Genomic DNA, 21756 nt, shown 5'->3' on the forward strand with positions numbered 1-21756 from the left:
ATTCAGCCCTAAATACAAATACCCCTCAGGCAGAGCTGCCTGCCAGGGAACAACGCCCTGTGTTAAAAGACCTAAAGAGTTTGCTAGGAAATATTCACATTGTAGCTCAGCCCTTGCACCCAAGAGTTGTATCACTTAGTCCTATGTAGCGGCTGTTAGTTGGGAGCTTAAACATCACCTCCTGCATGAAGCTTCCTGCAATGCCAGCGCCCTAGAGATGACTGGTAATTTCACCCTTCTCTGAACTGGCATAGACAATGGTATTCATCTGTCTGCAAGGTTACTGATTTTTTTTGAGACAGAATCTCACTTTGTCGCCCTCCGTAGAGCTCCATGATGTCCAGGCTCCCAGCACCCTCCAACTCTTGGGCTTAGGCGATTGTCTTGTCTCACCCGCCAGAACAACGGGCCATTTTTTGTTGCGGTTTTCACTACTGTTTTAGCTGGTCAGGCGGGCTGGGTTGGAACCTGTCACCATCAGTATATGGGACCGGTGCTCTACCCACTGAACCACAGGCGCCGCTGGGTTCCTGAGTTCCTTACGTGCATGTTTTTACCTAGACATCACCATGTATATTGAAAACACCTTCACAGCAGAGTCTAACTGCTATTTAAATAATAGGTGCCCAAGCCTCCAAAGACTAAACATTCAGTAAATAGTTTCATTCCTTTTGTGGAAATTTGTTAAACAGTTACTGTCGGGCAAGCACTGTGGCCCTGGAATATGGAGATAAATTCATGATCCCTGCCCTTAAATTAAAAAAAAAAGAAAAAGAAAAAAGTGCTGTAGGGAAGAAACTATTAGCATTCTGGCCTCTTCCAGCCTCTTATTGGATTGCATTCCCGTCACTCAAAGTCAGAGAGGTGGGCTCTTAGGCCCTATCCAATCGGGGATGGTTCAATATGAACTGTCCAATCAGATGCACAGCCAGAAAGAAGAAGGCACCGGGAATTCTGAGCGATTTGTCACTTGAGCTGGGCTGTGAGCTGTGGGGTCCTCTTCACCGGTTTCATTCCTGGAGATCCCAAGTGTCTGTGTAGCAGCCTCTGTCACCCTGTGACTGCAGGTACTGGGAGATCTGTAGGGAGGATATCGGGACATCCTGGGAGCTGGGAAATGGTGAGTATAGGAGACTGGGTGTCCTGAGAGGGTGAGGGTCGTGGTTGGAGACAGAAGTGGCTATAGCTGACCGGGCAATTTCCCTTCAGTTTTAGAATCTTCAGACTAAAGTTTGCAAATGGCACCCCTTGGCCCACGGACCCCACTTGGCAAAAGGTGGAGTGGGGCAGGGAGTTGGGACCCTGTTGCTCCAAGGTTTTCTGAACTTGTTACTTGCACTACGGCCCAGAGCTCTCTGAGCAGCTGTGTGCCTGCAACGCCCGGCATCCCTCTCTCGTGGTGACATTAGAAGTGTCCTCAGGGAAGAATCCCAACTGAGAGTGAGAGGTTTGTTCATGAGAGGGGCTGTAGTCTATGGGGCCCTCAAACCCTCCAATCTTTTGTTCAACAAACTGAAAACCTGTGCGGTAGCTCACTCTGTTGCGGAACCGGAAGTGGCTCAGTTACCTATCGTAGTTAAACACGGGGACAGGGAGTTGATGCGCAAAAAGACTTTATTATAAGACAGGCTAGCAATTCTGGAGAACATCGAGAGAGTAATTTTTTTTTTTTTATTTGTGGAGACAGAGTTTCACTTTATCGCCCACGGTAGAGTGCCGTGGGGTCACACAGCTCACAGAAATCTCCGGCTTTTGGGACTTAGGCGATTCTCTTGCTTCAGCCTCCTGAGTAGCTGGGACTACAGGCAGCCCTCACAACGCCCCGCTGTGTTTTTGTTGCAGTTTGGCCGGAACAGGTTTGAATCCACCACTTTCGGTATAGGGGCCGACCCCTGCCCACTGAGCCACAGGCGCCGCCAAGAGACTAATTTTTTAAATGCTGTTTTTTCTATGTAACACATTTTAATAATTCATATAGGGAATAATTTCACAAGCATACTAGAAATATACTTATATGATTAACAACATGTAGGCAAGTTAAATACATATCACAATTTTAAACTGATCAGAATTCATCAATAAAACATCATTAAACATGCTATCAACTTGTTCTATAATGCCTCATTACTTTCTCGTTTTTTTTTTTTCCCCAAGATTATTATCTTTATTCCCTATTTCTGGTTTGGCCTGTTTGACTGACTTACTCTTCCTATGTTTTAAAGTGAATTCTCACTTCAAAAATAGCTAAAAAAGGCTGTGGGGTTGCCTCTGTCTACCACATTCTCTACTTTTCTTTTTAGAGACGAGAGTTTCACTTTGTCGCCCTTGGTACTGTCGTGGCCACAGCTCACAGCAACCTCCAGCTCTTGGGCTTAGGCGATTCTCTTGCCTCAGCCTCCCAAGTAGCTGGGAGTACAGGCGCCTGCCACAACCTCAGGCTATTTTTTTGCTGCAGTTTGGCTGGGGCTGGGTTCGAACCCACCACCCCAGGTATATGGGGCCAGAGCCCTACTCACTGAGCCACAGGCGCCACCCTCACATTCTCTACTTTTATTTATTTTATTTTCACATCTATGAAAGTGATTTAAAATGAAATAATTTTAAATAATTTTAAATTTGTTATGGTTAGTTAAATTGACATGTGGGCTGTGCTGGTTAATTTTGTTTCTGAAATTTGTGAAACGTGGCTGAACATGGTGGCTCAGGCTTGTAATTCTAGCACTCTGGGAGGCCGAGGCAGGTGGATTGCCTGAGCTCATGACTTTAAGACCAGCCTGAGCCAGAGGGACACCTAATCTCTAAAGAAAAAAGAAGAAAAAAAAAAGCCCGGTGTTGTAGCCAGAACCTGTAGTACCAACTACTTGGGAGTCCTAAGCAAGAGGATGACATAAGCCCAAGAGTTTGAGGTTGCTGTGAGCTGTGACGCCTGACACTCTACAGATGATGACAAAGTGGCACTCTGTCTAAAATAAAATAAAAAGAAATTTGTGAAACAGCGGGTACATATGAATGGTATACATTGCATTTTGTAACATATTAAGAAGCTTATAATATATAACGTAAGAATAACTATAAAGGTACAGACTTAGGTAATGTTGGGTAGTTACGACAATTCTTTAGATAGGAAGTATTGGATATTCTGAAAAATCTTTTTTGTTTATTCGGATTATGTGTTTTGTTTTGTTTTGTTTTTCTTTTTAGTTTTTGGCCGGGGTTGGGTTTGAACCGGCACCCTACCCCTTTGAGTCACAGGCGCCACCTGGATTATGTGTTTTATATCACTTTACTTGCTTTTAATGAGTTGGGAACTGTTAAATAAATTGAAGTAGTATGTAGATTTTAATGTTTTTATATCTATGATTGTGTTTTAATAATCAATAATGGCTGCTTGATTTTTTTTAGTATAGCTTCTTATACTTGTTTTAATTTAATGCTCAGTGTGTTTTTGGCTTGAGAAGTTGTATTAAGGACCTTGACGATGGCACAGGCCAATGGCCTAATTTTCGGATTGAATCCAATATCTATTCTTGGTATGACAAAAATGGCTAAAGTGGTGTATTTAGTGAAAGGTTCCAGACACAAAAATAAAATAATTCTAAGACGCAAGATGAAAGAAAAAGGGAGATCCAATTTTTGCAGTTAACGTGTCCTTCATTGCACCTCAAGTACAGGTTGGCTGAGATTCCTGGCTGGGGAGAAATCCACACTGTGCTATGGCAGACCATGGTTTAAAGGGTTTGGGCAGTCAAGACTTTTGGCATTCCTGTTTTCCTGGGAGGGACATGAGTTTGACCTTACTTGGATGGGCCATGAACCTGAGCCTGTCTGGGCGGGGTAAATTTATTTGGGCAGTTGATCTATCAGACCAGCCTCTTTAGTTTATTCTAAGGAGGTAGAGTGATGGGTGTAGACTCTTTTTGACAGCTTTTTGCAGGGGGGTGTGGGCTGCCTGTAAAAAAGAATTGGAGGGGAAGAGGCATGGTGCTTACAGGAACTGTTCAGTTTTTCTTCAGTTTGAGGAGGTTGGTATTTTTTTATTTTTTATTTTATTTATTTATTTATTTATTTTTGAGACAGAGACTCAAGCTATTGCCCTGGGTAAAGTGCCATGGCATCATAGCTCATAGCAACCTCAAACTCTTGGGCTCAAGCAAGTCTCCTTTCTCCGCCTCCCAAATAGCTGGACTACAGGCGCCGGCCACAACGCCCGGCTATTTTTTGTTCCAGCCATCATTGTTGTTTGGGGGGCCTGGGCTGGATTCGAACCCACCAGCTCAGGTGCATGTGGCTGGCGCCTTAGCAGCTTGAGCCACAGGCGCCAAGCCGAGGTTTGTATTTAGTAGGGTTATAATATGATAGTTTTCAGGTGACTGTTCAATAAATCTAGAGATGAAGCAAGGAATTGCTGATCTGTAACCGAGAATGAGAAGAATTATGATTAGTGATTTTATCATCAGTTGCGATTGATGGGGAGAAAAGCCAGAATCGGTAGGAGGGGTAGCCAGAAGGAGAAAAAGAAAGAATAAGAAAATTGTTTTATTATGGAGAAAGTCTCGGGAGGTGCCCTGTTATCACAAATTTTTAGAGGCTCCAAGGAGGTTGTTCCAACTTTGAACGTGTGAGAGTAGCCAGGCATCCTGAGAAAAGTTATAGAGAAAAGGAAAATAATGGGGAAGAATGTTATACATTTATTAGGAAGAGGATTCTTCAGGGATCCTGGTGAGTTTGAGATGGCGGGGGACAGTACTTGTGATTTCCAGGGATAGTTCTTCAGTGTTGGAAGTTTTCCTGTGGGACAGTTTTATTCAGGATCAGTGAATCCTAACGGGGGGGCCCACAAGGTGAACAGCCATGGGGTTGCTGTAAAGAACCATGTGAGGGCCTGTTCAACAAGGAGGTAAAGTCTTGCAGGGCACTAATTTTGTGAGCTGTTGTATAAGGATGCTATTCGTTTGTTCTACTTTTCCTGATGATTGGGGTCTGTAAGGCACATGTAGATGCCAGTGAATTCCTAGGGCTTGTGAGATTTGGGAGGTGATGTGGCTAATGAAAGCTGGGCTTTTGTTGCTCTGAATAGAGCTGGGGAGATGGAATCTAGAAATAATGTGGTGTCCTTTACAGTGAATAATAAAGAAATTGGCTTATTTTCCAGTAGCAAATCCCTCCGGAGTTAAGACTTTGTAATTATCCAGGGGACACTATGATGCTCCGAGAACTGCTAGGCCCAGAAGGTTGGGAAATTTAGGCACGTTTTGGGTGCATCCATGAACCAGGTCCCCAGGAAGGAGTTGGGGAGAATTTTGCCTTATTTTGGAAATGTCTGCAAACCAAATTCTCAGAAGGACTTGGTTTGGTAAACTTCCAGTGAAGCCTTCTGCAGGTTGGACATAGTTTGAGGGCAGGGTTTTGGTTTGGGCATAGTTTTGCCTAGTGACCTGGCCTGGCACTTTTATTTTTATTATTATTATTATTAGAGATAGAGTCTCACTTTATCACCCTTGGTAGAGTGCTGTGGTGTCACAGGTCACAGCAACCTTCAACTCGTGGGTTTAGGCGATTCTTTTTTTTTTTGTAGGGACAGAGTCTCAATTTACCGCCCTCGGTAGAGTGCTGTGGCGTCAAACGGCTCACAGCAACCTCCAGCTCTTGGGCTTACACGATTCTCTTGCCTCAGCCTCCTGAGTAGCTGGAACTACAGGTGCCCGCCACAACGCCCGGCTATTTTTTTGTTGCAGTTTGGCCGGGGTTGGGTTTGAACCCGCCACCCTCGGTATATGGGGCCGGCGCCCTACTCACTGAGCCACAGGCGCCGCCCATGTTTAGGCGATTCTTTTGCCTCAGCCTCCCGAGTAGCTGGGACTACAGGCTCCTGCCACAAAGCCTGGTCCTGCTGCCCTTAAAACACAGTCCTGGGGGAAATCTCATTTTTTTAGAGTACCCTGGGGAATTCTGAGAAACTGCTGGGTTTTGCCTAATGGCACAAGGCAGTAACTGGAATCTTGAGAGCCGCTGCCTTTTAAAAGCATCCTCACAATTTTTTAAAACTTTAAAAGCCCGGTTAATAGATTTCATTGAGGGGTTTGGTCATTTTAGGGAGATTTTTGGAGTTTTTTCCAGATGTCAGGTGCAGACTGAGATAAAAATACATGTTAACGATGAGTCTGCCTTTGTAGCTCTCTGGAGATAGGGTAGTTTATAGCTGGAGAGCTTCATTAAGATGAGCTAAAACTGGGCAGGATTTTCATCCCATCTTTGCGTAGTTTCTTTTAACTTTTAATAATTGACAGCTTTATGGGCTGGTTTCTTTAGTCCTTCTAAGAGACAGTGGACCATGTGCTTATAGAGGCGGATTCTAGTAGCATCAGTTTGGTAATTCCAATTGAGTTGCTCTCGGGGAAGAGCCCTAATGCCTTCTGGCAGATTTTGATCTATTCTGCATAGGTTTTCAGCATAAATTTGGGCTTGATTGGCTCCAGAGTTGTTCTCTTCCCTCCGAAGTTAGAGTGGAGGTGAGGATAACATATAAATCATGCCAGGTTAAATCATATGATTGAGTTAGATATCTGATTTTTTTTTTTTTTTTTGCTGTTTTTGTCTGCGTCTGGGTTGTTTGAACCTGCCGCCTCCAGCATATAGGGCTGACGTTTTACTCCTTTGAGCCACAGGTGCTGCCCGATATCTAAATTCTTGAGAGTATTTTTTGTGATCCGTAGAGAATGAGCCTATACTTTGATTATGTGGGAGAGGTCTGAGAGAGGAAATGGAACATGAACCCTGACAATGCCTTCCATTCCCATAACCTCTCTGAGGGGGTATAAGAGTTGGGGTATTTTGGAAGTGGGAGGTCTAAAGATGTGGCCAGACCTAGTAAGGGGTGGGGAGCTGAGTCTGGAATGTTTTTTTCCATCCCAGATCCACCATCCTTTCTCTCTTAGTCCTGGTCGGGGAATTGGAGAAGGTCGGGGAGGAGTGGAAGTGGGAGAAGGGCGAGGAGGGGCGGAAGCTGGTCAGTAGGGAGTAGAAACACTGTTTTTTGTTTGTTTGTTTGTTTACCACCTGTTGGGGAATTGGAGAAGGGGGAGGGGTGGAAGTTTACCCCTAGGGAGGAAGTAGAGGGGAGGGTTATCTGCCAGATTCAATGAAGACAATGCAGAGTCAGACAAGTCTGTACAATTTGGAGGTATTGCTCAAGGAGAATTTGAGAGGATTTACTGGATGAACACAGGGAAGGAATATTTTGGAGTGTGAGGAATGCATGAAAGTAAAGAATGTCTGACCATTTGGCTAATTTGTGACAGTAATTTTTGTGATTAGTGAGACTTGAGATATCGAAAGATGCCATGTTTAGGTCAATGTGAATCATTGCCAAGTTTGTACATAGGCCAAGCAGTGTTATATAGAAAAATGAGACATTTAGGTTTGAGGTCAGGATAGAGATGTAGAGGTTTCAGGTGATTTAGGAGACAGCTTAGAGGTGAAGAAGGGGGAATTTTGATTGAGTGCTGCCCATAGTGAAGACTGGGGGAAGAAAACAAATAAGATTAAAGCTAACATGAGGAGGCTGTTCGGGGAAAGTAAAGGGAATTTAGGGACCAATAAAACAACCGAGACTGCAATAAAATGATTAAGACTGCAAACACAGAGGGTGTCCTCTGCCTTTGATTGTCAGCCGAATCTAGGCCTCTAGGAAGATGCTAGATGAGTGAACCTGGTTCACTGGACAGAATTACCTTAAACTGTCCACCCAGAGTAGGTTTGGCCAGATTACGTGGACTCTCCACTTATAATTTTGGTCAAAGAGGGCAGTACTGTTGTGCCCAGGTAGTGGGGTACCCCTCATAAATTACCCGAAAACCAAGTCCGATGCAAAAGCAAGAGGTAGTTTATTCACAAGCCTGGGTCTGGACTTCTCATTCCTGGTGCAGCAGGAGAGCAGAGAAGCCCTGACCACAGAGGGAAGAGCAGTTTTAAGGATACAGAAAGGAAAAAGGGAGGAGGGATAGGGGCTTAGGGACCTAAACAATGTTTGAGTTGGGCTGATTGCTTAGGGGAAAGATTTACTACTAGGACCAAGGGTGGGTGCCATTATTGCTTGGGGCATACATACTGGAGCCAGGGGTGGGGGAGGAAGCAGGTTGCCTATCCCCTTTGGCATGCAAGCAGGTTGCCTATCACCTTTGGTATGCAGCTGCAAATTGAAGGCTGTGGGGCAAAGTGGGGTCAGTGAAGTCTGTGAGACAAAATGGAGTTAGTTTTAACAAAATTGAGTTAGCTTGGTCTTTCAGTACTTAATAAGTAGAAATAGGCTTGGCGCTTGTAGTTCAATGGCTGGGGCACCAGCCACATACATGGGACCAGGTGGGTTTGAATCCAGCCTGGGCCTGCCAAACAACAAAGACAACTACAACCAAAAAATAGCCAGGCATTGTGGTGGAGGCATATATTTCCAGCTACTTGGTTCCAGCTACTCTTTTTTTTTGGTTTTTGACTGGCCCTAGGTTTGAACCTGCTACCTCTGGCATATGGGACCAGCACCCTACTCCTTGAGCCACAGGCACTGCCCTATTTCCAGCTACTTGGGATGCGGAGGCAAGAGAGTTACTTAAGCCCAAGAGTTTGAGGTTGTTGTGAGCTGTAACGCCATGGCACTCTACCGACGGTGACATACTGAAACTGTCTGAAGGAAAAAAATAAAACATAATAAGTACAAATATATGCAATAAGGTTCAGAAATTAAAAGAGACCGGACAATTAAGTCCTTATTTTCTGGAAGAAAGGCCTCAGTCCCAATCACTTTTCAGTAAGAGTGTTTTTACAGGGCTGCGCCTGTGGCTTAAGGAGTAGGGCGCCGGTCCCATATGCCGGAGGTGACGGGTTCAAACCTAGCCCTGGCCAAAAAAACTGAAAAAAAAAAAACTAGTTCAATTTCCCAGAAGGTAATTTTTTTTGCATTTGTAGTATGAAAGAATCCACAAAAATCTCTTCCCCAGTTTGATTCTCATTATCCATTCTATGCTTCAGATGAATCTTTTTCTATCTAATGTAAACTATAACTTAGGTAAAGCATAGCCATGAACATTAAACTACTCATTAGAAAGATTTTACTACCTTTATAATGTAAGGTTTTTTGTTTGTTTTTTTGCAGAAGATTCTCACTATGTACCTTTTGGTAGAGTGCTATGGTGTCACAGCAAACTCAAACTCCTGGGCTTAAGAGATTCTCTTGCTTCAGCTTTCCAAATAGCTTGGACCAAAGGCACTCTCCACAATGCCCAGCTATTTTTATTTTAATTTTGGTTGTAATTGTCATTGTGTTTGGCAGGCCCGGGCTGGGTCAAACCCATGTTTGGTGCATGTGGCTGGTGCCCTAGCTGCTGAGCTATAGCCGCCAAGCCTATAATTTAAGTTTTAAAACATTAATATTTGCAACTTGATCTTTTGTTGACAATGGTTGTTGGAGACTAGAATTCAACATTTACAAATTTCTGTTCATGCATACAAAGCATGCACCATTATCACACAACTCACTCTTGTCTTGAGAAAATCTTTTTCCTTAAATATTTGACCTCCCAAGTCCAAACAACTTTCAGCTCAGACTTTTCACTTAGATTTTTAACGACTTTTCCACTCTTGCATCAATTTATTTATTTTTTTTTGAGACAGTCACATTTTGTCACCTTTGGTAGAATGCTGTAGCATCATAGCAGACAGCAACCTCAAACTCCTGGGCTTAAGAGATTCTTTCACCTAAGCTTCCCAAGTAGCTGAGAGTACAGGCACCCACAACAACGCCCAACTATTTTCAAGATGAGGTCTTGCTGTGACTCAGGCTGGTCGTGAACCTTTGAGTTCAGTTGCTCTGGTGCTGCCTTGACCTCCCAAGTGCTGGGATCACAGGCTGAAGAACAACGCCAGCCCCCACTCACACATCATTGACCCTTTTTTATTCTTTCTTTTGTTGTACCTACCTCACAGAGATCACCAGATTGAAAAAACTGTAAATAAAACATAAAGTGGTTATATCTACATTGCATACGGGATGTCAGAATTCCAGATTCCCTATTGGGATTATACTTTATTTTACTGCAGTGAGTATCTACTAACTTACTGCAATAAATAAGGACCATAAGGCTCGGCGCCTGTGGCTCAAGCATCTAAGGCACCAGCCACATACACCTGAGCTGGTGGGTTGGAATCCAGCCGGTGCCCGCCAAACAACAATGATGGCTGCAACCAAAAAATAACCGGGCATTATGGCAGGCACCTGTAATCCCAGCTACTTGGGAGATGAGGCAGGAGAATCGCTTGAGCCCAGAATCGCTTGAGCCCAACTCCTCCAGGAGTTGGAGGTTGCTGTGAGCTGTAATGCCACGGTACTGTACCCAGGGTGACAGCTTGAGGCTCTGTCTCAAAAAAATAAATAAATAAAATAAGGACCATCGGTAAGAAAAGTCCTAGGTTGGATTCTTTCATACTCTGTGGCAACTAACCAAAGAATGTCAAAGAAAAAGTTTTGGAGTACACGCCCTTTTTCATACAAAGAAGTACCCGATATAGCACCAGAATAGCTATAATTCATTTGAGGCCTCACCTGTATAAAGTCTGTCACAAGAACAGTCATGGGACCCAGAAGTTTGTGCAGATCCCCGAGAAAGAAATCTGGAATGTACTTCAGTTTTACAAGTCTTTTTTTTTTTTTTTTTGAGACAGAGTCTCACTATGTCACCCCTGGTAGAGTTCTATGAAATCACAGCTCACAGCAACTTCAAACTCTTGGGCTTATGTGATTCTCTTATCTCAGACTCCCAAGTAGCAGGTAGTAGAGGTGCTGGCCAGAATGCCTGGCTATTTGTTGTTGTTGCAGTTTTTTAGCTGTCCCAAGCCAGGTTTTAACCAGCCACCTTCGGTATATGTGGCTGGCAGTGTAACTACCAGTGTTCTACAGGTACTGAGCCATTTCACCAGCCTTTTCACTGTACTTACAGGAAGCTGCTGCTGGTCTGCCAGCACTCTTACTACCTATAGGTTTCCTGTATAATAGCAATGGCTTTGCAATCTCCCCAGTGATACTCTGTAAAAACTTGAAGGAATAATTATGTATCCTGATTCCAGGTTTGCAATTTTCACTACTTAACTGTTCTTTATTCAGTTTAAGTAGCTGTAATGGACACCACCCATGTATGAGAAAAGGTTTTCTTCCAAGATGTGATTTAACACTCTATAGTTAGTGTTTGAGATAAACATTTGGTCAATATGGAGCCTTGTGGTTAATTTGCTACAAAATCAAAAGTGAGACCTATACATTTACTACATCCATTCAAAATAAATAACTTATATGAAATAGAGATTCTGGCATAGATACAATATGTGAAAATCAAAATCAAAAAATTGAAGCTGCATGTAACATGTTTCATTTACTCACAAACTCGCACACACTATTCTGCAAAAAAGACAAATGCAGCGAAGAAAAAGGAAACTGCTCTTTTGCAAACAAACCTAAAATATTCCTCCACTGAGGCCAAAATAAACATGTAGTATTTATAAAGCGTTACTGTCAACACAAATTCTATTTCTAGAAAATATTTAACTTCGTAGGTTTAAAATAAAAAAAGAAAGCAAAGTGCATCATCTTAAGCCATTTAACAACCCTGAAAAGAAAACACACACACATCAAAATTACTGTTTTTTATGACAATAAACAAACAAAAATTAGAAATGTTGATCAAAACTCAGTAAGTAAATAACTGGATGGCTAGAATGTCCACTGAGAGAATTTCTCTTCAATTTAAATGTTATCTCTGGGCTTGAGCCTGTGGCTTAAGCAGATAAGGCACCGGCCACATATACCTGAGCTGACGGTGTGAATCCAGCCCAGGCCCACCAAACAACAATGACCACTGCAACCAAAAAATAGCCAGGTGTTGTGGCAGGCTCCTGTAGTCCCAGCTACTTGGGAGGCAGAGGCAAGAGACTCACTTGAGCCTGGGAATTGGAGGTTGCTGTGAGCTGTGATGCCATGGCACTCTACCCAGGGTGACAACTTGAGCCTCTGTCTCAAAATAAATAAATAAATAAATGTCATCTCTAAGAAAAAATAAGTTTAAAGTGCTAAATTTATATAAAGTAGGCAAATTCTTCAATTACTTTACTGTTAAGTAAGCCTATTTTTATAGAAATAAACTACGGGGCGGCACCTGTGGCTTAGTCGGTAAGGCGCCGGCCCCATATACCGAGGGTGGCGGGTTCAAACCCGGCCCCGGCCAAACTGCAACCAAAAAAATAGCCGGGCGTTGTGGTGGGCGCCTGTAGTCCCAGCAACTCGGGAGGCTGAGGCAAGAGAATCGCCTAAGCCCAGGATTTGGAGGTTGCTGTGAGCTGTGTGAGGCCGCGGCACTCTACCGAGGGCCATAAAGTGAGACTCTGTCTCTACAAAAAAAAAAAAAAAAGAAATAAACTACGCGCTAAAAGTAAAATTGGAAGGTAGACATGGAGAAAAAATGGACAAGCTGTAACTGGGCAAAGCAACAGAATGCTTAGACCATGTTGGCCATTTTATATCAATTAAACACATAAGCTAACAGGTTTAGGCATCTGCTGGTTTAGTACACTAACTCCCTTGGATTGGCTTAAATGTATACAACAATCAACAGGTATATACAAAGTCCTAAGGAAAAAAATGCCACCTAAAAATCAATGTTGGAGGCTTGGCAACTGTAGCCAAAGTGACTAGGGCTCTAGCCACATACACTTGGTTTGAATCCAGCCCGGGGCCACCAAATAACAATGACTACTACAACTTAAAAATAGCTAGGCATTGTAACAGACAACTATAGTCCCAGCTACTTGCAAGGCTGAGGCAAGAGAATCGCTTAAGCCCAAGAGTTTGACGTTGCTGTGAGCTGTGACATCATAGCTCTCTGCCCAGGGTGACAGCTTGAGACTCTGTCTCAAAAAAAAAAAAAAAAAGAAAAAGAAAAAACTCAACATTGGATGTTCAGCACCTGTACCTCAGTGGCTAGGGTGCCAGCCACATACACCAGAGCTGTTGGATTTGAATCTAGCCTGGGCAAACTACAATGAAAAAATCTGCGGGCGTTGTGTCAGATGCTTGTAGTCCCACCTACTTGGGAAGCTGAGGCAGGAGAATCCCTTAAGCCCAAGAGTTTGAAATTGCTGTGAGCTGTGATGCCATGGCACTGTACCAAGGGTGACAAAGTGTGACTCTGTTTCAAAAAAAAGTCAACATTGGACACTAATTAAAACAATATTAAAAGGCTGTCGGCTATTATAAATGGATATATAAAATCTACCTAGGGCAATAAAGTATAACTCTGTCTCAAAAAAAAGAAAAAAAGGAAGAAAGAAAGAAAGAAAGAAAAAGCCTTATAGTAGCATGTCAATGACCCAAGTGACTACCAGAACTTGCAAATTAGCAACAGAAAGTAAAGAGACAGATGGATCTAAAGGAAGTAATATAAAAATGTTTTATAAAATATTTATAAAAAAAGTAATTTAAAAATGTTCATTACTCCTGTCCTTGAGCTGCTTTTTCCAGATAGTGTAAATTAACCAAAATGGCTATGAAGTTGCTTTCTGAAATCTTTCTCCTGTCTGAAAGAATGATCTTAGAAGATACAAACAAAAATCTACCTTTGATGCTTTGACTGCCAAGGCTTCCTTTGCATTTTTTCTACTAGTTTCTTATGCAGCTGGCCAAACCCCATGCAATCCTGAATCATCACTACCCTCTGACCTATTGTTACTGAAGTTGCTTCCATCATGACTGTGTATGCCTTTATGTTCATCAATTTCCTGAGAGTCATTTACTGCCACGGTAATAGGAGGTGATGTCAGAGTAGTTTTGGACGCTGCTTCACTTTCTTCCAGTGGTGGGGCAGGGAGGAACGTTGAAACTGGGTCTTCAACTGCTGAGTCTTGTCAGGGGGATTCTCTGTTGTGTTCTAATCAGTGTCCATTTCCATTTCACAAGGAATATTGTCAGTCTGATATTTACCATCTAAAGCTTCACCCTCTGTTATATGCAGGTTTTGTCCAGAGGATGAAATAGTGGTGGATTCCTTGGTATAAGCACCATGACCAGCTGGGCTGGAATCTACCTCTTCTGCTCCTGCTCTCTGAAGAGGGGCTTCTTTATTCCCTTAACCTTCTGAGAGTGATTTTTGGTCTTTTGATGCCTCTTCTTTTTTTTTTTTTTTTTTTTGTTTTTTGAGACAGAGTCTAACTATGTTGCCCTAGGTAGAGTATGGTGGCGTCCCAGCTCACAACAACCTCAAACTCTTGAGTTCAAGCAATTCTCTTGCCTCAACCTCCAGAGTATCTGGGATTGCAAGCACCCACCACAATGCCCATCTACTATTCTTTCTTTTTGTTGTAGTAGTCATTGTGCTTTAGCAGACCCAGCCAGGGCTCAAACCCACCAGCTTTGGTGTATGTGGCTGACGCCCTACTCACTGAGCTATGGGTGCTGAGCCAAATTAATTTTTCTTAAGACAGAATCTCACTATGTCTCCCTGGGTAGAGTGCTGTGGTGTCACAGCTCACAACAACCTCAAACTCTTGGGCTTACATGATTCTCTTGCCTCAGCCCCCCAAGCAGCTAGAACTCCTTGCACCTGCCACAAAGCTTGGCTACTTTTTTGTTGTAGTGGCCATTGTTTGGCAGACCCAGGCTGGGTTCAAACCCCACAACCGCGGTGTATGTGGCCATCACTTTAGCCACTGAGCTGCAGGTACTAAGTCTACTTTTTTCATGGTTTTGTTTTGTTTTGTTTTGTTTTGAGACAGAGTCTCACTATGTAGCCCTCAGTAGAGTGCTGTGGCATCACATCTCACAGTAACCTCCAACTCTATGGCTTAAGTGATTCTACTGCCTCAGCCTCCCATGTAGCTGGGACTACAGGCGCCTGCCACAATGCCTGGCTATATTATTATTATTATTATTATTATTATTATTATTATTGTAGTTGTCATTGTTGTTTAGCTGGCCCAGACTGGGTTCAAAACCGCCAGCCTTGGTGTATGTATCTGGCACCATAATCACTGTCCTAAGGGCAATGAGTCTGATGCCTCTTCTTTAAATCTTTCCTTCAGGAGTGCTGGTGATGGTGGTAAGATACCTTGTGTCCTTGTCCTTTCCTTTAGAAGTCAGTTGTCTTTCACAGGCACTAAGCAAACTTCACTAAGGACTTGCTCCTTCTGTGCCATTTCACTCTTCATGTTAGACTTTTCCCTTTTATCTTTTCGAAGAGGAGATTTTTTGAGAATTAGTTTCATGTGAAAAGTGGGTTCTGTGGTTGGAGGTAGTTCCATCTGAGTCCTCTTCTGAACCACTTCCATGGGAGGAGGCCCCAGCTCAGCAGACTTCTTCCAGTCTTCATGGGAGGATACAGCTGCACTTGATCACAGTCCTCCTCAACCTCCAGAGGAGCAGGCCTCCTCTAAGCAGGCCCCTTCTGAACAGACCCCATATGAGCAGAACTCTTCTAACCAGACTCCATCAGAGCAGGCCCCTTCTGAGCAGGCCCCTTCTGAACAACCTCCATAGGAGCAGGGCCTTTCTAAACCAGCTCCTTCTGAGCAGGCTTGCTGCTTCTTTTACTTGACTTATATTTGAGGGATCTTCTTGTACTTTTTTTCATGCAGGCATTTTGCATCCTACTGTGCTACACTTTGTTGTCACCCTTTGGCACTTCCTGACTACTGGATTCTCTTTCTATTTTTTTGTTATTCTTTGTCACAAACTCCTCATCATTCACAGGATCATGTAAGGATTAGGCTTCAGCTTCCATCTTCCTTTTGCTTTTCTTGGTTTTACAGAACTTTTCTGAATTACTTCCTGTAGATCCATCCATCTCTTTACTTTCTCTTGTTAATTTGGGAGTTCTGGTAGTCACTTGGGTCATTGAGATGCTACTGCAAGGCTCTTTCTTTCTTTCTTTCTTTTTTTTTTGTTTTTTTGTGATTTTTGTCCGGGGCTGGGTTCGAACCCACCACCTCCAGCATATGGGACCAGCGCCCTACTCCTTGAGCCACAGGTGCTGCCCTCTTTTTTTTTGAGACAGAGTTATACTTTATTGCCCTAGGTAGAGAGCCACGGTGTTACAGCTCACAGCAACCTCCAAGTCCTGCGCTTAGGCAATTCTCTTGCCTCAGCCTCCAAAGTAGCTGGGACTACAGGGGCCTGCCACTACACCTGGGTATTTTTGGTTATGGTTTTCCCGGGGCTGGGTTCAAACCTACTACCCTTGGTATATGGGGCCCATGCCCTACCCACTGAGCCACAGGTACTGCCTGGCTTTTTCTCTTTTAAAACATTTTTTACTTCACTTTTACAGACTTCTCATTTTTCTTTCTAGCTACATCTCCCTTTATTTTTGTCTGCTCTGTTTATGATTTTTCATTGGTAGTATTGTTATTAGGCAAGTCAGCCTCTCGCTTTTTGGTCTTCTTTAGGTTCACTTTTGAGAAATCAGTTTTTTTTTTGTTTGTTTGTTTGTTTGTTTTTTGTTTTGGACAAGTAGAATGCTTAGATTTGAAGTGATGCTGTAGATTTCACTTCTTGGAAGCTGTGTAATCACATACAGGACAATTAAACTGCTGTGGGCTAAGAAGGAGCTCCACATGTCTTTTTGAAGTTGTTTCTGTCTGCTGTTTTGTAGTCACAGTGTGGGCAGTAAAGAGGTTTAGGCCCATTTTGAACCTGTCTTGGATGGAGACTTACTTCACTTGGAATAGATGCCCTGTAACTGCACATCTAAATGGGTTCTCATCTGAATGAGTACGCATATGTCTAGCTACACGAGTCATCTGAGAATTTAAATAAGGACAAAGTTGACATTTCTATATTTGTTCTCCTGTATGAGTTCTAAGATGCTAACTATAATTGTTTTTTCTGTCTGAAAAATAGTTGTATTTCCCACACATGTATACTTTCCTTGGAAAATGGTTTCTCCAGTGTTTTCTCTAGGGATACTTACTAAATGTTGTATATGTACAAATGATGCACTTGTAAACTTGCTTGTTATCCCCAGCTCTGGTCTGGTGTTTCAGATGTGCAGTGCAGTGTTCATATCGATTGGTATTGTAGCCACAGTGATCGCAGTTAATGGGACCCTTGGAGGAACCTCCTACTTCTGAAGCGGAAGAGCCAGAGTCCCTGGCTTTTACTTGCTTCTCTGCACTTCCTTCAACAAAATGTTTTTTGGCACTGTGTACTCTGATGTGATGTAAAAACCGTTCTTCAGGTTTTGCTTCATTGTGGCGTGGCTTACAGCAAAAGGGTTTGGTCTTCAAGTTCTTGCATTTGTCCTCTGCTCCTGGTGTTTCTGAAGGAAGATCTTTATTTGAGCTGTAAACTTCTGGGGAAGGTGATGCCTCAAATAAAGGCTGAGATGTACAACACTGAGTTGTGAATTTCTCAGCTCCATGTTTACAAGTCCATTGGGTTCACCTTTTATCTGGACTCCTCAATTCCTTCTCCATCGCTGTCTGAAATGTTATTCCCAACAGTCATCAGTTCTTCCATCTGTCTTTCTTCACCCACCAGGTATTCCCAGCAGCTGCCATTTACTTCCCCAGTTGAAGCCACATTTGCCAGCATGATAAGCTGAGGTGTGGCCATCTCAGCTTTGGAGGGTTGTGTGCCTCATACAGGTTATTAGGCAATGCCATGCCAATGCTGCTGCTGCCAATGAACAGCCCTTCTTCTCCAGAAGACTGCCCCATCACCTGGGTGGCCGTAAGTGGTCACCCACCTCAGCGAGGTGGGGCGGGCCACCCAGGGTTGCAGCTCTTTCTCCCACTACTTTTCTTTGTTGTTGGAGTTGCAGGGGAGGGTAGGGGACAGTGGACATGTTGGGCACAGGGGCCCTGGAGGCCAAGGAGTGCAATTGCTGAGGGTTCTCAGATACCTGGCCCTTGCAATCTTCCGGCAATCTCCTAGCCGGCTGAGCAGCCATCACCACAGCCATTGTCTGGGGCCGGGGCCTTGGTGGTGCTCACCTTTACCTCGTGAAAGCTGCACATGCTAGCGCCTTATTTTGAATAATATGTCACAATGTGGTGACAGTTTATGACTTTTTCAATCAAAAGTTAAGATTCCCAACTATCCAAGATGGGCATCTTTAGGGTGGGAGCTAACTTTAACAAACAATAAGGATGAGAGACATGTTAGAAGGTCATATGGGACCTAAAACCACCAGACTGTCAGTGTCCTCTAGGCTCTAGCCCAGCTGACTCCATCTTCTTCTCACTACATGCCCTTTCAAGAGGTGTGAAAAAGCTTAGTTGCTCAGTGGGTCCTGCACATAGGGTGACAGAAGAATTTCTTTAGGTCAACATTAGGATACAAAAGTGTAAGGTTACTTTATATTAGAGAATGGGTGGAAGCCATTAGAAAGAGCAGAGAGCAGGTCGTGAGTGAGGAGAAGATAGGAGTGGAAAGACACAAAGCAAAATACAAAGCGTAGTATCCCAAAGAAAGCCAGGAAGAATGCCCAGGCTGAGGGCAGATGGGTGTCTGGATTTAAGCTGAGGGGGAAGTTAATGCAGCCGATTTCACAATATGTTGTGACTGTGTACGGTGTGTCCATTTTACCTCAGCAAAGGTTGAAGACAAACATTTTTCCAGGTATTTTCCATTCTTAGTGGTGATTGTTCATACTCTATTGTTCCACATGGGACACTCAGGAATAACTGGAGGTAAAGGAACAAAGACTGAAAGACAAAATAGCTCAGAAAATGTAAAGAAAAAGAATTTCCATTTTCTTTTTTTTTTTTTTTTTTATAAAGACAGAGTTTCACTTTATGGCCCTTGGTAGAGTGCCATGGCATCATACAGCTCACAGCAATCTCCAACTCCTGGGCTTAAGCGATTCTCCTGCCTCAGCCTCCCGAGTAGCTGGGACTACAGGCGCCCGCCAGAATGTCCGGCTATTTTTTGGTTGCAGTTCAGCCAGGGCTGGGTTTGAACCCGCCACCCTCAGTATAATGGGGCCGGCGCCTAACCGACTGAGCCACTGGCGCCGCCCAAGAATTTCCATTTTCTTTTGGTTGGTTTGTTGGGTTTATTAATGGTTTGTAAAAACAGAAATGCACGAAAGATGGAGACTTTACCTCTTTCATGTTTACATGTATGGAGCTGGAACATATTCTTCTTAGCAAAGTATCTCAGGAATGGAAGAAAAAGTATCCAATGTACTCAGCCCTACTATGAAGCTAAATTATAGCTTTCACATGGAGGCTATAACCCAACTATAGCACAAAACTATGGGGAAAGGGACAAGGAAGGGGAAGGGAGGCGGTATGTTTTGGTGGAGGGAGGGTAATGGGTGGGGCCACATCTACAGTGCATCTTAGAATGGGTACAGGCGAAACTTACTAAATGCAGAATATAAATACCTACATACAGTAACTAAGAAAATGCCATGAAGGCTATGTTGAACAGTTTGATGAGAATATTTCAGATTGTATATGAAACCCACACATTGTACCCCTTGATTGCACTAATGTACACAGCTATGATTTAACAATAAAAAAGTTAATAAAAAAAAACCAGAAATCCACGGAGGTGAAGGAGCTGGAGGCAAGAGAAAGGAGGCAGGCTGAGAGATTTTAGTTCTTCCTGAAAAACGATGAATTTGTGTGTGCATGTGTGTATATGGTTGTAAGTACATATCTGTATACAGATACTGAAAGACTTGGGGCAGGACCCCCCACTCTGCCCTGAGCTCTGGCGACCCCAATCAACCGCAAGAGATGGCGCTTGATGCAAACAGCAAGAGGATTTTATTCCAGCATGCTGGGGCCTGACTCGCAACTCTTTTAGGAGCCGAGGAGAGGAGTCAAGCCGTGAACAGCAGTTTTTACAAGCTTATAAAGGCAAAAACCAAGTAGGGAGGAGTAGCAGACATAGCAGGGGCTTTAGGGAGGGGTAGCAGACATAGCAGGGGCTTTAGGGAGGGGTAGCAGACATAGCAGGGGCTTTAGGGAGGGGTAGCAGACCTAGGGGCTTCTCCAGATAAGAAGAACTCTGGTTCATTACTCATCTATCTTAAGACAAGATCAGCAGTTAAACATTTGCTTAGCTTTTTTTCTTTCAGAACCTGTTACCGGTTATCTGCTTCAGCCCAGGGCTATTTCCTAGGACAGTTACAAAAGGTCACATTCTTATGGTAGGGGGCTAGGGGTGCTGCTACATATCTGGTCACCCCCCCTTTTTGGATTTTGTAGTACTTTCCTTCAATACGTATATACACTTTTTGAGAAATGAAAATGATGTTTTCATATATTCAAAGAGGCCAAGTGCTGAGGCTCATGTCTACCATCCTGTCTGTCTGAGAGGCTGATGTGAGTGGATTGCTTTAGCTTAGGAGTTGAAGATCAGTCTGAGTAAGAGCAAGACCCTGTCTCTACTAAGAATACAAAAATTAGCCAGTGTTTTTGGTGGTGGCTGTAGTCCCAGCTACTTGGGAGGCTGAGCCATGAGGATTGGTTGAGCCCAGGAGTTTGACCTTGCTGTGAATTATGACATTCCTGCAATCTGGTCTGGGGCAATAGAGTGAGACACTGACTCCAAAATAGATATTTAAACAATGAAAATACTTCTCAGTTGTTCTATTTTTGCATCTCCTCTTTCCTTGTAAATTTCAGATTAACATGAAGGTAGAAATAAATGTTGAAGTTACATGGTTTGTATTTGTGTGTTCAAGTCTGTTTTGGGAGGTATGCCATATACTTTTACATTATGCCTCTTAGGTAAGAGCAAACCAATCTCCCTCCCACCTCCTCTCTAATTTTTGTATGATTCACTCTAAAGACCAACCATTCTGATATTGGAATTTTGCTTTTTGCTCTTCAGTAGGTCGTTCTTCTCAGGAATTCAAAGAATGAACCCAGGGACCACAGATCAGTGGTAAGATAGGATTTTTATTAGAAGTTAGAAAGGAATACAGAAGAAGTAAAAAGCACGAACTTCTGGAAGGAGAAAGAACTGAACTAGCTGGAGAGTCTCTACATGGGCTCTTTATCTAGGGGTCTTAGGTCTTGAGAATTACATGTGGCCAGGCAGTTGGTAGATGGAAAAAACATCTTTTCAAAGTTAGTGAGTGTGTTAACAAATGAATGAATGTAGTTCCTCCTCCTCTAGGGTGAGGTTATCAGGTCCTTTACAATCTTTGTCTCTGAGAAGGAATTAGGACAGTGTGCTTCTACTCAAGGTGGACCATACAAAAAACCATCTCAGGCTCCTTTGTTCTTGATCTTATCAGAGCCCAGAGGGTGTGTACCAAAAAAGTCACTCTGCTTGTGCTTGGAAATGGGGGTCTCATCTCTTCTGACCTCACCTGGGCCTAGAGAATGGGGCTCCCTTGTCTAGCCCTGAGTGGTGGACTCCTGTATAAATTCTTGCAAGTTATAAGAATAAATTTGATTTTGATTTTGTAACCTAGGAAAGCAAGGCTCTGGATCCCTTTCAGCCTAATTCCATATGCTGCAACTCCTGGCTATTTTTTGGTTTCAGCCATCATTGTTGTTTTGGCAGGCCCCGGCTGGATTTGAACCTGCCAGCTCAGGTGTATGTGGCAGACACCTTAGCCACTTGAGCCACAGGTGCCCAGCTGCCCTCCTGTATATTTTAACACTCTACAGGATGACTGGTTTCACCCTGCATTTTCCAAAAGTATAGCAAGCTGAGTGTAAATGTACCTCATTTTTTCCTCAGCCTAACTCGTCTAGGTC

The 21756-nt window shown here is 43.4% G+C and overlaps 1 protein-coding gene and 1 pseudogene across 2 annotated transcripts in view; one reads left to right on the plus strand and one right to left on the minus strand.

Annotated features, from left to right (window-relative positions):
- The first annotated feature begins 808 nt into the window (after positions 1-808).
- The window catches only part of LOC128572867 (zinc finger protein 91-like), a 40200-nt gene continuing 19252 nt past the window's right edge, over positions 809-21756 (plus strand). The window contains exon 1 of one of the 2 annotated variants that reach the window (XM_053572992.1): positions 809-1120. In XM_053572992.1, coding sequence (XP_053428967.1) covers positions 1118-1120 — 3 coding nt within the window. In that variant the 5' untranslated portion in view covers positions 809-1117. The remainder of the gene's footprint in view (positions 1121-21756) is intronic. The other variant, XM_053572993.1, reaches the window with a different exon arrangement.
- Positions 16408-21756, minus strand: part of LOC128572873 (RE1-silencing transcription factor-like) — a 31124-nt pseudogene continuing 25775 nt past the window's right edge.

This window comes from Nycticebus coucang, chromosome 20, assembly GCF_027406575.1.
Source record: "Nycticebus coucang isolate mNycCou1 chromosome 20, mNycCou1.pri, whole genome shotgun sequence".
Taxonomy (NCBI): domain Eukaryota; kingdom Metazoa; phylum Chordata; class Mammalia; order Primates; family Lorisidae; genus Nycticebus; species Nycticebus coucang.